This window comes from Ornithodoros turicata, chromosome 7, assembly GCF_037126465.1.
Source record: "Ornithodoros turicata isolate Travis chromosome 7, ASM3712646v1, whole genome shotgun sequence".
Taxonomy (NCBI): domain Eukaryota; kingdom Metazoa; phylum Arthropoda; class Arachnida; order Ixodida; family Argasidae; genus Ornithodoros; species Ornithodoros turicata.
This window is the reverse complement of record NC_088207.1, coordinates 7,220,754-7,237,013: the sequence shown is the minus strand read 5'-3', so window position 1 is coordinate 7,237,013 and position 16,260 is coordinate 7,220,754. Positions and strand designations below refer to the sequence as shown.

Below are 16,260 nucleotides of genomic sequence, written 5' to 3'. Positions count from 1 at the left end.
ACAAGTGGTAATTCAGTTCGATGGCTCAGAAAATCACTTAGTTGCCGAAAAAGTTACCGGAACCAAAATGTAATTCAGATACAACTACTTATCAAATGTAATTAAGGTACTCTTGAGTTGCTTCCGGAGATGTTCGTTAAAGAATGCGGATATTAAGATTCCGTACGTACAACGTATTTACTTCTAACATGTTTAAAGATAACGTTGTTCATGTGAGAAGTTCATAATTTACACAGGGAACTATACAGGAACCAGTGGCGTAGCCACGGGGGGGCTAGGGGGGCTCGAGCCCCCCCTACCTGCCACGACGGGCCCACGCAAATCGCGCAAATCCGAGGAGAAAATAATACATGGTTGGGGGGGGGGGCAGTGTGACGATCGCGAAAGTTCTTACAGTTCATGGCGTCTATCTAGTCGGCACTCTTGAATGGTTTTCAAAGTATGAGCTTTTCAAAATGCTTTCGATCTCGTGACACCGCCTCATTGGACATCACTGCGTAATCGTATTGTGAACGCCCAAATCAATTGGACAAATGGAAATGGCACAATTGGAAAAAAACGACGAAGTATCGCGAAGTGAAGACGTGTATTCGATCTACTGCTTTTACATTCGAGATCACTGAAGCTATCCGCTTCGATCGAGGCTTCTTGAGGCCTCAGCACCGTATTCTTCAGTGCTACGTGCTGCACTTATGCCCTAGAAACCACAAACATGGACGTTTCCAAGACTAAACCCATTTCACCCGGACATGTGGCACTGTCCGCTATGGAATCTCATGTTGAAGGTACGTCTGCACTTGCTAGACCTAAGAAACGCCGCGTTCAGGATGATGCGGACTCCATTGCCTCAGGAGAATTTTCACGAACTACTAGCCCTGACTGTTCCACTATCATTGCAAATGAGGAAAATGAAAATGAGCGAATCGATGACGATCCAACGCCCATTGCAACAGTAACTTACAAGAAACACAGGAAAACTGGAATACCTGTCACTATCCGACCAGAAAACCCTGAAGATTCATTACTTCGAGCTAACCCCAACAGCCTTGCCAGAGAAATTATGGCTGCGACACAAGAGCGTATAAAGAACCACCGCCTTAGTAAAGATGGTTGTTTAACAGTAACGGTGACCTCGCAAGCTGCTGCAAATTCACTTCTCCTCGTGAGATCTCTCTGCCAAATTCCGGTTCACGGCAAGATACCAGACTCATACGCACGGAACGTGGGTAGAATCTCAGGCGTCAACATCCACTACACAGAGGAACAGAGACTCGACTGCCTTGCGTCAGAAGGGGTCACTGCAGTTCGTCGTCAATACAAACACCATCGCGATGCTGGCGGTGCCCCCCAGAAGACTCCAACAGATAGTATGATAATCACCTTCAAAGCCGAAGCAGACATGACCGACAGTGTCGACATAGGATTCTACACACACAAAGTATGGGAGCACTTCTCTGTCACACAATGCTACAACTGCCAACGCTTTGGCCACGTGGCAAAATACTGCAGAAGCCCTCAGCGCCGCAGAACTTGCGCCGGGCCTCACGTACACGCCGAATGTACATCAAAACGTGAATCTAGATGAGCTAACTGTGATGGCTTACACCCAGCCACATTTTCCGGATGCCCACGACGGCTGAATGCCTTAAAAGCTGTAAGAAACTCCGCCTACGAGGAGCGCCCTCCCCCTCGAAAATCGCCAGCCCTTCCAAACCCAAAGCTAGTACAGTGTCAACCACCAGCCACAGAGAACTCTAACCCGACTACTGCCCCACCCTCGAAATCCCAAGAGAACTTTCCTCCACTTCCCAAGTCGGCAGTACCGAAACCCTCTGGACAGTCAAAAATGAAGACCCAAAACCGTACTGTCTTTCCCATACCTTTTCCGAGAAAGCAGGGACTTGAAGACAGGGAGAGCGCAAAGGTAGCCTGGACGCAAGCTCCCAAAAATCTGAAGCCCAACGCCAAACCTGTGATCAGCGAGTCTCAAGCAGATGCCATACCTCTGTTCGTGCACATTATCCCTTTTCTCTTTGCCGCCTTAAAGGCAGTAGTTGCGGCCCTGCCGAATGCACAAAATCTCCCGGAGGTGCAACACGTCCTGGCCTTTGAGCCGCAGTTATACAAGCTTCTTCCCCAGCCTCATCATGGAAAATCCTACTAGGCTTTTCCCACTTACTATTATTGTCCTGCACTTGCTATCTTATAACGTCATGACAGCTAAACCTTTTTCTCCAAAAATACTACAATGGAACGCCAGAGGACTCTCAAACAAAACTGCAGACCTCTACGTACAAGTCACCAAAGAGCAATGCGACGCTCTAATTATATCTGAAACCATGGTAGCAAGCAACTTCCGCTTTTCCCCATATGTCGCTTACCACGCCGCAACAAACCAACAAGATGGACACTCTCGGGCATCGCTCTTCATTCACAGAAGATTGAGACAAGCCCCGGTTGACCTGTCACATCTCTGCACCACAAATATAGAACTGGTAGCCTGTAAGATTCAAAAAGGAACTCGCGAAATAACAATAGTCTCCATATACAGATGGCAACAATCCAGACTTCCAGTCTCCACTTTCAACAGCCTTCTCGAGATCTGTCCAGGTCCCATAATAATTGGTGGTGATTTCAACGCCAAACATACTCAATGGGGAAATCTCACGGACTGCGCCAGAGGGAAGCAGCTCACCGAATGGCTGAACACCACGAACCTAGTTCTGCTGAATGACGGTAGTCCAACTTTTTTCCGACCTCCAAATTACAAAAGTGCCCTTGACATCACACTCTGCTCGCCTGACGTCACCCTTGACTGGAAGACAGAACCGGACACCTGGAACTCCGACCACTTTCCAATCAAAATCTCCGCTCAAAGACAAAGCACGACCCACGAACGGCGCACGTACAAGGTCACTAATTGGGACGCCTTTCGCAGAGCTGTTGCACATAACAGCGAGAGCACTCACATCCTCGACGCGATCAAAACAACAGCTACCACGACCACCAAGTCCATAAACATCTCTCCCAAACAACCCCGTCCAGAACTCAAATATCTGTCTCTTCGTGCCGCCAGAAGAAGAGCGCAACGTCGGGCAATTCGCACGGGGTGCACAAGTGATTGGACTACGTATAAAAAAATATCGGCGGCCTTCCGACGCTACGCTGTAAATTTGCGCCGTACTCAATGGCGGCAATTCTCTGAATCCCTTAACCAGAGTTCACCGTCTACGAAAATATGGAATGTCATTAAATCACTTGAGGGTGTCCCTGCTCCTAAAAGGCCACTAGCCACCGTTGCTATAGCGACCAGATCACAGCCCAGAGATATCGCAGAAGCTTTTGCAGACTCAGTCTCCCCGTCTCTGTTATCAAGCACATCTACGCTCCCAGTTACACACGGTGCATCTACACCACCGCAAGCCTTGGGCCCAGAGGATGACCTGTTTACCATGAACGAACTCTGTGATGCTCTGAGACGATGTAGAAGAGCAAGCGCCTGCGGATCAGACCAGATTACATACCAGATGCTCAAGAACCTTGATAGTTCAGCCCTGACCAAACTTCTAGATCTTTACAACGAAGTCTGGGCATCAGGTCACATCCCCTCTGACTGGAAACATGCTACAATCATCCCCATACCGAAACACGGCAAGCCCCTAGATGACCTAAAGTCGTAACGTCCTATTGCCCTCACGTCTTGCGTGGGAAAATTAATGGAACGAATGGTGCACAGACGACTCACCTGGACATTGGAGAATAATGGAAAGCTCCCAGAACATATCTGTGCCTTCCGCAAACATTGTGGTACAGCCGATGCCCTCATGATGCTGTCAACTAAACTCCACGAAGCAAAGAACAAGGGACTAATATCTTTAGCAATATTCATGGACGTCGACAAAGCGTTCGACTCTGTTCTACATGAGGCCATCATGCATCGTCTTCAGAAGTCGGGAGTTAAAGGACGGTTAGAAGCATATGTACAATCATTTCTCACGGACAGGACCATAACAGTAACCGTGGACGGCGCTACCAGCACCCTCCGACGCCTCACACGAGCAGTACCTCAAGGCAGCGTAATTTCTCCCCTCCTCTTCAACGCAGCTCTATCTGACATCCACGTAGGAATTCCCATCACAACCATCCCAGCAGAATTTATTGTATACGCAGATGACATATGCATACTCTTCCAATGCCGTTCAAAAAAGCGAATTCAAAACTCTGCCCAAGTAGTCCTTAGCCAGGTGGTTGAAGACCTCTTAGCCAAGGGACTGACCATCTCCACTTCAAAAACAGTCACTCTGGTCTGTGCACCACCAGGAAAACGCCTCGGCAGCAACTATCCAGGTCTTAGCGTCGGCAATAATACTCTGCCAAGAGTCCCACGGGTTCGATACCTTGGAGTAATATTCGACTCCAGACTCCAATGAGCATCCCAAGTAGAAGCAATGGTGCAGAAATGCACTCCCCTGCTAAACATACTCAGACGTCTTTGTGGTAAAACCTGGGGAAACCACCCGCGACACATGATCACTCTATATAAGAGTCTCATCTTGAGTCGGCTGAATTATGCTACTCCGTTCATAAAACCTTCGATGCACGGTTGGCAATCACTGGAGCGTCTCCATCGTGCAGGCATCAGAATCGCACTGGGTCTTCCAAAATATTCCGAAATAGAAGCTACCCTCGTCGAGGCCGCCGAGATACCACTGAGTCTGCACGCAGAAAGAATGGCACTCGCCATAATTGACGGAGAGAGAGAGAGAAATACATGATGACGATGATATGGGGATGACTTCCGCTCATTGAGCAGAATGCTAATTGACAGAATCTACAATGCATCATCTGTTTTCAGCTACATCGATAGCCTATCAAAATGCTCGAGCACAAAGACCGGCGCCTTAACCAAGTTATATCTAGAAAAAGTCGCGATCACTCCGGCTCCATCACTGATTCAAACCCCACCCACATGGAGGGAGTACATCCCAAAGTTATCCACCGATATACCAGGCATCCGCAGCAAAAGAAGCACAGCGCCTACTGTAATGCGGTCTATTGCTATTGGTCTCATAGACGAAAAGTTTGGTAATCACCTTCAGATATACACTGATGGGTCAATTGACAGTCTCAAACAGTCAACAACCAGCTCCTACTTCATTCCCAAAATCGGCAACTGTTGGAAAGCTAAACTTCACTGTAAGTCACCCTCGTCCACTACGGCCGAATTATGCGCAATCCTACACGCAGCAGCAGCACTGAAGTACATCGACTGTGCAAAGGCAGTTATACTTACTGACTCATCAAGCGCATTAGACCAGATCAAAGACATAGACCACTCATCTATTATGATCCGCTGCATCCGCAAAGCCCTCTTGGACCTGAGACGGGATAGTAAAGACATAGTTCTGCAATGGATTCCTTCCCACGTTGGAATTCCCGGCAATGAGGAAGCTGACCGCCTAGCAAACGAAGCCCATTCTCTTCCGGCTCCCACGTTTCCATCACCACCACATCGAACCACTAAAGAAACAGCCAAGAGTTTAATATCTACAGTTAGTCCGAGCACCAGGCTCACTCTGTCCAACGCACGCCCTTCACTCCAGTCTCAAAGTTTCTCCAGGCTCACAGCCACACTCCTACACCGCATACGTACAAACTCAATGTATTCGAACGTCGTACACTGTAAACTTTTTCACACCTTTAAAGGTGTGCGCTATGAACATTCAACCTGGTTGCGTAACATTGCATCTCCAGGGTGATATTTTACAAAATTCGGAAAGCATTACTAAAGATCAAGTGTCAGTGCAAATCTTGCTTTCATTATGTCTTGGATATCGTAGGTACGAGCTAATGCATATATGCATCGCTATCGATAATCGAGCACGCGCAAGTGTCTACAGTACTGTTGAACAATGTTGAGATGTTGCAATACTGAATTTTTGGAGGACAGACAACACTCGAGTAAAGAAAATTTTTGCGAAACTGTGCTCCATTATGGTGTTACAAAAATGACACCTAAAAAAGCGTGCGCCATGCACGCTATTACACCTTTATAGGTGTGAAAAGATTTAGAGTGTACTCCACCGCCTGAAGACTACGCACGATCCAACATGCCCTTTCTGTCCGACATCCCTCGACACAATTGAACACATCCTTCCACAATGCCTTGCCTACAGTCAGGAAAGATCTAAGCATCTAGACCCCATCATCCGCAACGGCTCGCAGGTACATGACGTCATCTTTGGCGGCTCAACGCGGGCAGAAAGACGTTACCACGCGTCAAAACTGGCTTCCTTCCTGAGGGATACCAAGCTGATATATCGTCTCTAAGAACGCATCACAAGTGGCACTTTCGCCGAGTACTCTTCAACACCTTAGTCAAGCATCCCCACAGTGATTTTTATTTTCATTTTCATTTTCTGGTGTTCTACCGCTCATCGCCTAACGCTGCTCATCGCTCATCGCTCAACCCCTGATTGGACTTCACTGCAAATCCGAATCTACAGTCCTGTCTTTCCCGTTTTTTTTTTTTGTTTTTTTTTTACGGACCTGCGTTAGTCGTGACGTTGCCCGCCTTGCGAGGCCGACTACGGCAAGCAGTTACACTACCACCACCACCCAAATCAATTACCGCATTTTACGGTGTGCACAAGTATTATGTGTTGTCGCACCCAGGATCAGCGGGGGGTGGGCGAGTTTTCGTATCGAGCCCCCCCTACCTTGGCGGTCTGGCTACGCCACTGACAGGAACACAGCGACCTGCGGTCCGCCCGGCATCTGAAACAAACTTTTAAACCCGGGAAAAAACGAAACCACAAGCCATAGCGACCTCGAACCACTTCAGTTCTGTCTTTTTCGGCATGTACTACAACTTCCTCATTCACATCTGAGAGCTAAAACCGATAATTAAAGAGGTAGAAAATTAATTGCCGCTAATTAATTGACAAGGGGCGATAAAATTTTTTTTTTGGATAGACCACACAACTGCCAAGCGCGTACAGTTGGTTCCATTTGTGTAGAGCACTCCGTTTTTTCCTTTAGCCCCTGGCCCTTTTTCGGTGGGACACCCTGCATTATACAAATATTTGTGCGCACAACGAACCTTCTTTACAAATCTAGTTTACCTGCGCATATGACGACAGGTTGTTCTAGCGCACAGTGCGTTTCGCTCAGTCATTTATTGGAATTGTCACCACCTAATGCTAAAATATCATGAAGAGATAGTTGAAAATATTCGATACTATAGGATAGATCCTAAAACTCTCTGGACAACAAGATACATTCTAAAACTCTCTGGAGCTCTGGACAACAAGACTTTCAAGATATGGCCAACACTTAGAATGTCTAATGTGAGTGAAGGCTCATACCAAACTTGACGTCCCTGCAGTTGTTAGAGGGTCCAAGGACTAGAAGAAGCAGGAGCAAGAAAAATGTCGTCTCCCAACAGAACTTGCTACGATTCGCATCCATGGCCTCACTCGGAGTAGACTGAAGGTTCTTGTGCTGTTTACACACGGCAGACTGCTGTCCGCACTACCACTTCCTTTTCAAGATTATGATAGCACAAACACCTATATAGTTTCTTACATGACAGGCACAGCCGCGTAATATCAACACGTATATCACAATAGTTCGTACGAATGCAGCTAAACTGTCATATAAAGCGACATCCGCCTGGAACAGAAACACTCCTAAGTTGACATAGACAGTTTGAGTTATGCCATTAGCAACAGCATGGTGTAATACGACACGAATTATGAGATTCGATGGAAGTGTACGAATAGATTTCTCGTGAAAACATACGCTCTGACGCCAGTACTGCTACACAAACCTGTCCCACAATATTCCAGCAACAACAACAACAACAATAAATGAAGAAGTGATGAAGACATCATGCTGCACTATTTTAATTGTTGCAACTGCAAACATAAAGGTAATACGTATAAAGGTATGTATGACAAGGCAAACAAAATTAACGTTCACATTGTAGTTCTGTGTTATAAACGAGCACGCAAACGCAGACGGACAAACACACAGGGCTCAAACTGGTTTGAGCCTGCGTGTGTGTTTGTCTGTCCTGGTTTGCGTGCTCGTTTTTCAAATGAACTCCGACTAACATGAACCGACTTTCTGCACTTACCACTTTGTAGGTGCTGTTAGCCGAAGTGATAATAACCGGCTTCGTGAAGGGACACATCCCTGATGGTGGCACAACGCGTCATCAATATCTGTCAGGACACCTAGAGACGATTCTACATCTGTTTCAATACAGCCACTGTCACCAGTAGCGCGCCAAAAGAAATGTCTTATCAAGAGAGCTCCTTTGTTTGTCTTCTCTGAACAAAAGCATAGTTTCCTGCGATCCATACGTTTGTCTGTTACGCTCCACTTGTAAGCTAGCTTTGTGAATGTTCATTCCATCGCTCCACAAAACAAAAATGGGGGCCTAGCGCTCGCTTTCGCTTGTTTTACAGTGTCAGTAAACGGTTGAAAGTTGCGTCGTCGCTGTCTCGTTCCTTTCTTTTGTCGCCTGGTCAAGGGAACAACAAGAACAACGTTATTTTAAGATGATGAATCCCTCCATCATATCATCCCTCCAAGATGCTGGCGTCTTCGGTCGGGTTCTCACTTATGACTCTGCAATCAGCCAGCGAAGGCGCGCTAGAAGGCCCCCACGTATTCAGAGATGTCATGTAAATGTCCATCCTGCATCATCCTTATTTTATCCCCGCAACAACAGATACTAGGACGCGTCATGCGCGCCGACTACTGCGCCTGTCGGCACCCCCGGGAACAAGGCGCGGGAGAGGCGCGAAGCAGGTGGGAAATGTGAAGCGTGTTCCCCCAACACCACCTATAGAGGACACACAGTGAGTACCGTCACACACATCAAGAGCGGAAGGGGGGGGGGATATAGGTTTATTGCAAAACAAAAAAAAAAACACGAAAGAGGGGAAAGGTTAGCCTGGCTCCAGCAGCCGACTTGCTATTCCCGCTTACAAAAGGAAAAGGGAGAAAAGGAAAAATAAAGAGAAAGAAGACAAAGAAGAAAAATAAAGACAAATCGGAAAGAGCGAAAGAAGGAGGCGCAGTCACAGGCTCAGCGCGAGCCCTGTGTCGGTAAGGAAGCGTACGAATTCCCTTCCGACGCGCCACTGAATGGGGCGTTGCAGAGGGCCCAGTAGCGTTGCCAGCGTGACCTCCCTGAGCCCTAGGGCAGCTAGCCGCTCCATCAGAGTGGCACGGGGAGCGGCGAACAGGCGACAGTGGAGGAGTAGGTGGGGAGTGTTGCCCTCGGTAGAGCAGGCTGCACATGTAGGGGTGTCAAGCGTGTTGAGTTGGAAGAGCCGTGTTGGCGTTCGAGCCACGCTTAACCGAAGTCAGAGCGGAAGGCGTTCGCGCACTCCCTGGGTGTATGTGTCGTCTGCGTTTCTCAACCGCCATGGCCGGATGGGAGAGACGCGGTAAAATTCGGCTTCTGATTCGCAATGCAGCACCTCTGCCATTTCAAAAATGTGCGTGTGAGGCTTTGCACGACGATACCGAACCGCTGCTGCGTCGTCAATCGACGATTTTAGATAATTCCAGTACTTGGATGGGAACACTGGCGTCGTTTTTCGACATCTCAGACCATCGTTTCGGAGCTCGTGCGGAGAAGTGCACTCGGCCTTACGGCTGGTCGGGAAACCCGGCAGGGGAGCACTGACGGCGACCAGCAGTCTCCCGGCGTCTTCCATCAGTCGCCTGTTCTACGTTACTGACCGTGTGACCAAGACGCGCTTGTTGGTCGATACCGGTGCCGAGGTCAGTGTGCTGCCTGCTTCCCCATCCGATACTTCGCCGCCCGGCCCTCTTCCATCTCACCGCAGTCAGCAGCACCACCATTCCAGTCTTCCGACAGCAGATCCTCAACCTCAATCTCGGACTGCGCCGAAGCTTGTCTTGGTTGTTCTTAGTTGTCGGCGTCGGTCAAGCTATTCTGGGAGCAGATTTCTTGCAACACTTCGGTCTCACGGTCAACGTTCTACACAAGCGACTTCTCGACTCGTCAACAAACCTTTCCATCTTTGTCAAGGGTGCCCCGTCGCCTCCCGTCGTGGCCTCCACTTTCCTCAGCCACCTTAGCCACTAGTTCATTTCCTGCCATGACGTCGCCTTATGCCTCCATCCTGAGGGAGTTCCCTTCCCTCACTGAGCCGCCGAATTGGTCAAGGCGCCATCCGGCCGAAGACGAAGTTGATGCGCCACCAGCAGCATATCGCAAGGCGCGAGCTTTAAAATTATTTGTCAACGGTTTTTGCCCGCCATTAGGCTACCCAGTTTGGCTCTGACGGCCATACAATAAACAGCCTTCTCCGCTATCGTTCTTGGGAATCTTCACTTAGGCTTTCCCACATTAGCACTTTGTTTTTACCGAGGAGATGGTGGGATTTCGCCTAGGCCGGTCAGCGATGGACAGTGTCATAGCTCCAATCAGTAAGACACAACAGGCAAGGGCCGAAGGTTTATTGACAGCTGCTGTCTTCCTCGACGTCAAGAAAGCGTACGACAGTGTCCTCCATAGCGCAATCGTGGCAAGACTTTTTTGGCAGACCGCTCCCTGTTTTGCGCACCGCTGACGGGGATACTGCGACGTTCCGCGTGCACCGTGGTGTCCCACAAGGGAGCGTCCTCTGTCCCCCCTTATTCAATATAATTATGGCTTCTCTTCCTGCGCAGCTTCTTAATCAGATTCACATTACAATATATGCTGACGACATCTGTTTCTGGACTTCTGACGTTCGGCGTTACACGGTCCAACGGCGGCTACAAGGTTCATTAAACATTTCAAGATACCTCCTTGACCGCGGCTTGCTTGTCTCACCTAGCATGACTGTAGCCACGGCATTCTCACAGAGATCATTCCATAAGTACCCGCTTTTCATTGATGGCTCACCCCTGAACTTGTCACGACCTGTCGATACCTAGGTATTAGAATTGACCGTTGCCAGACGTGGTCCCACCATGTGAATCTGCTTGCTACCAAGGCAAACTGTTTGATAAATGTACTCAGGCGTATTGCTGGTGCATCCTGGGGCCCATCATGCTCTGACCTCTGTCGTGTACATCAGGCCCCGGTGTTGGGGACATTGCGGTATAGCTTACCCATTCTGCATGATCTCAGTCGAACCCAAGAACAGGAACTACTCAACGTCCAGGCCCGAAGTCTCCGCGTCTGTTCGGGAGTCGCCAGGACAACGGAGACGTACTCTGTCTTGGCAGAGGCGCGAGAGCAGCCTGTTCACATTCTGCGGGATGATGATACCCTTCGCGCTTATACACGCTACATTACGCGGCACTCGCTCCACTATCTTTGACGCATTGATGAAGACTGCCCGGCTTCTGCTTTTGGCAGTGCCATTGCTCGTCTGAAAGGGAGCATTCCATCTCCCGCGTCTACGCCATCCTATGCACCGGCAACGTGGACTCTTGGAAGACTCCGTGTTTACTCTACCATCCTTGGTTTCCAACGAAAGAAAGACGTCCCCACAGTCGTGGCCCACCAGCTCACACTGTAGCATCTCGTCTCAACACACCGACACATGGTAGTTCGAGCACTAGACCATATTATCGGATCAGGGCACAAAACGTGGGTCATTCTTACCGACAGCATGGCATCATTAGATATATTGTCGTCATCTCCCCCAGCGTAATAAGCTATTTGCACTTCAGACATTGATACTTCTTCTTATCCTTATTGACACTTCAGAAATTCAATCAACTCCACTGGTTACAACATCACGTTTCAATGGGCCCCTGGCCACATAGGCCTGTATGGAAATACCTGAGCAGACGCAGTAGCGAGACGCGTTGGGTCTGATAACACTTCGGCCCTGGCACCTCTGCCGCTTACAGCCTCCACATGCCGTCTACATATTCGCCGCCGGTGTGCCACATGTGCTCGGCAGTTCCGGGCGGACACTACGAGATACAACCCATTCCTACGGTCTATCGACCCATTGATGAAGTTTGTCATCGCTTGCCGCCGCAGTCGTAAAGAAGAATCCCTTCTCCACCGCCTACGACTCAATGTTCCCCGTACAGCCTCATTTCTCGGCTATATTCACCAAGCTGCAATGTCCGTGGCGTAGAAGCTGACATCACACACCACCTCCTGCATTGGCTGCAGCAGCTTCACCATAGGAACTCCATTGCTGTCTGCTCCAGACTGGCTGTAAGGACTTTTCGTTGACCGCTCTCCTTGGCCCCTTCCTGCACCCCAAACAGTTGGCTGTCATTGCCGCTCTCCTCGGTTTTCACTGAGTCGCAGGACTTATGAACTGCATGTGACGTTGTTGTAGCGTCTCTTTTCTTCTTTCTTCCCTTTTCCTTTCTGTTCTTCTTTTTCTTTTCCGTTTTTTCTCTTTTCCCCTATCTCTTTTTTTTTAAATAGCAAGCCGGCTCTTTGCGGGCTAACCTTTCATTTCTTTTTTCTTTCTTAATAAACATATACCCCCCCCCCCCCTAGTGCTCCTTGCGCACGCATTGCATCCTGGGCGCTTACTGAGTGGGGGAACGAAGAATAATCCTTCACGTTTCGCTTTCACTAACCTTGACATGTTGTGGACAATGGACCGGTGGGGTAGAAATCGAAACAGTTTCTTTCGTATTAGTAAGCTCCCACAGTTCAAGGCGGCGCTAAGCACTCTGGGATTTTTGAAGTCGTCTATTGCTGCGGGAACTACAACGCCGGCCCCTAAGTTAATCGCGTTCCACTTCCCAAGGATGCAACACAGCGTGCAAAGTGGCTGAACTGGCCCAACCCTATCGCAAGACGGGATTTGGAGCTCAACAAATGCATCAGGGTGAAGCATGTTTTCTCTGCATGCTCGCTAGATCTAATCTAAACCCCAACCGTGACATTAGACACGAAAAACGCAACAGGGATGAACAGGCCCTGCTCTTCTTGTGTGTACATATAGCGCCAATGTTTTCGAGCAACTGTGTATGACATCAACTTCTAAATAGTCCATGTTTTTTTACTGCACTTTCTCGAGTCCTTTTTCGTGACGAATACTTCGTACTACGACGAGAGAACTCGAAGGGTGATAGAGGCGCCCAGAGCCGTAGCGAGGCGAGTTTGCGCTCAGGGCAGGGTAAACCTAAGCCCCCCCCCCCCTCTCCCACTGCCGTCAGACGCCCTGTAAACAAAGAAAAGAAAACGCTATTTATACTGCCGGGATCGTAGATTCAAATTCTCTTCATTCCCGCTTTATGCTGTCCAACCAACCTGTGAGGGCCTGTCGTTCGGCGCCCTCGCCGGGGCGGCTGCCCCTCTCGCCCCCCCCCCCCGTCGCTACGGCTCTGGAGGCGCCTCTTTCTGTGCCAAGGCTGGACCCTGCCGCAGGCCCGTCCATCTTTCCGGGTTACCCAGCGTACATGTCCAAACCCGAACACGCGAAAAGGGCGATTCGGAAGAGAAACGAGAGAGACTCGAGTCTACTTACTTGCACATAATCTCCTCTCATACCTACAGGTTCGTGAGACAATCTCACTCCTTAGTAATGCTTCATCCTGTAACGATAAGAAAGGTGTGCTCCCCCTGCTGTGTGATCAATCCGAAAATTATGCTCACTTCCTTGCCTACATGAGACAATGGGAAAAGCATATTAAAGGGACTCTGACCAGAAGTTGGAAAATATTTCGTTCGCAAAAATTACGAAGGTATAACATGCCTCCAAGCCACACGCGAAATATTTTGGCTGTGAGGGCAGCGAAGTTTACCAAACGGGGAACTGAAAACCGGCTTTGCTTTTCCCTCTCAACTCGCGCAATCGACGCCAAAATCTAACCTCTATATAGTGGATTTCTTCAAAATTTCCTCGTGTGTGACGCGAACATGACGCTCATGTTCTGTGGACGCCCGCACCGGAAGTTGTGTTGTTAGTTAGTTAGTAGGAGCAGCATCCGGAGAGCGATCTTCAAAATGGACGTCGAAGCAAGCAATGCGGAAATTCCGAGTCCGGAACTTTTCTGACCTTTGTGCGATCGAGAAGGAAATTCTGCGTGCTGAACACTTCAAGAGGCTTACATTCGAAACGTCGCCGACGCCGCGAATTCGAGCCGAAGTCAAATCTCCACGAACATCGGGGACAGATGGAGCAAACACCATCAGTCGCCTGTCTTCGACAGACTGGTATAAGTGATGTGGTTTTTAGCGCAGATTATGATCTCGCATGTAAAAGTTCTCTGTAAATTTTGTGTACTGATATGTAATGCGAACATGTTGTTTAAGGTGGCGGTGCGGCTCGTGTGTCATAATGCTCAAGGAGATCGAATGCTTGTGCAGCCAGGAGCATCTTTTGTCGAACGATGTAAAAATTTGGGCACTCAAAATTGGTTTGGTCCTTCCTTAAAGTCGCTAAAAACTCCAGTGCAGGGCAACACATAAAAAGACGACACAATACACACCTCTGAACTGGGGAAAGGCAATATAGGCAAGTAAAGTTGTGTAACTGTCAGTGTGCTGTGTCTTGAGTCAGCTTTTTATGGATTGCCCAGCGCTTAGGTTTTTAGCGGTGTTAAAGGGACAGTCGCATCGACCACAGATCGATTCCGAAACCACAGTGAAATGAGATTCCCCGTCCTTCACTGACCATGACTCCGAAAGTCCCATTCCGATCGACGGAATACTTTTTGCATAATTCGTGTGTAAGCGGCGCTACAGCAGACGACGGATGCGGTCGTCAAGCGGAACTCCTGCTGAGAATCTTTAGCAACGTCACAAGGAATCTGACCAATAAGAACGCGGCGAGCCAGAGGAGTCCCTGCGGCTTGCAGCTTGCATGAGCAAGGTCAGGGAGACGAAGGCACATACGGAGATGGAGGACTCGGAACGCGGAAGTGGCGAATCGTGCTGTTCAAATGCCTTTAGTAATAGCTCCCGTGACGACTATACATGTTTGATGACGGCCCATATTCGACGGATGCGCTTCTTCTGCAAGTCGCTGGTGATGTACGTGCCGCAGCTACGTTAGCGCAACAGAACGAGCCTCAGGACCACTGCTTTAGGTACGTTCATGATCGGAGTGCTCAATACTTAATCCCGTGACATTCACACTACGACGCAGGAAACAATCAAAGTGTTTGTGCGGCGTCTGTGGTCCCCAGGAACCGGATGAGTACCTATATGAAAATCAATCATGTCTACCACATTCCACAAAAGTCACAGGTTCAGTAACAGGAAAAGTTTCATGATAACGCGTCCGACAACGAGAAAAGCCAATCACGTTCATATGAATGACATCACGTTCTTTTACTTGTTTATTGTATTTTATTTATCTAGTTATTAATCATAGGTTAGGGGATACCTTACGTTGTACCGATTTCGTCTTTTGCTGCTAAGTTACTCATGCGCAAGAGTGACAGATCCGATTGGGAAACTACATAGACATTGTGACTTACTGTCGAAGTTGCTGGCTCGCTTTGTTCGTGGAACACTGTCGGAACGGCGTCAAGTTTCAATTCGTTCCTTTTTGGTGTCAATCCAAGTTGCACTTGCATGATGTTCTCATCCAGGTACACATTATCGGTAAAATGCGAGGAGCATACACGGACAGCATGAACACTCCTTGCTTCATCTGGATACCCGCTAGTGATGTAGCTGCTTCCAACTTTCGCTTCGTCTGGGGTCTGGCTGTAGCTGTATCCTTGGCGTGCGAAATCAAACATCGAGGTTTTCGAAGGAAGTTTTCCTGGAGTCAGGAACGCTGCGTCGGTTTCCAAATGACATCTCACGCGAGGGATGCAAGCGTAGAGATAGTATCCGCGTCACTAGAAAGTGTCACATGTGAATAGGGGCGACGTGCCGGAAAAAAAACAAAGCAGGACCAGACTTGGTGGCAGACGACAGCGTCCTTCACAGCGGATTAGCCAGATTCCACCTTGCGTCACGCGATGTTGTTGGCGCTGGCGCTTTCGAGGATCAAAACGAAACCGGATCTTTTAAATTCGATTCCTCATCACCCGGTCCGTTTTGGAAGGAGAAAATTTGGCAAATAGCTCGTGGTAGTGTACCGAACACATTGGTATTGGATTCGTAACCACGGTTCCGGATGCGACAGTCCCTTTAAGTGTTCTTGCCTGTAGGATTCGGTGAAAAGTAAAAATGTTGGTTCCTAAAAGAATACAGTATGCCTGGTTTAATCTACACCTTTGACCGGAGGGTGGCTGCAGGTAAAGTGCAGTGGTTCTCAGGTACATGTGGAAATGCACTGGAGT

General features: G+C 48.7%; 1 protein-coding gene across 1 annotated transcript in view; it reads right to left on the bottom strand.

Annotated features, from left to right (window-relative positions):
* The window catches only part of LOC135399489 (uncharacterized), a 30,747-nt gene extending 23,226 nt beyond the window's left edge, over window positions 1–7,521 (bottom strand). The window contains exon 1 of the mRNA XM_064631250.1: window positions 7,368–7,521. Coding sequence (XP_064487320.1) covers window positions 7,368–7,470 — 103 coding nt within the window. The 5' untranslated portion in view covers window positions 7,471–7,521. The remainder of the gene's footprint in view (window positions 1–7,367) is intronic.
* Window positions 7,522–16,260: the final 8,739 nt, after the last annotated feature.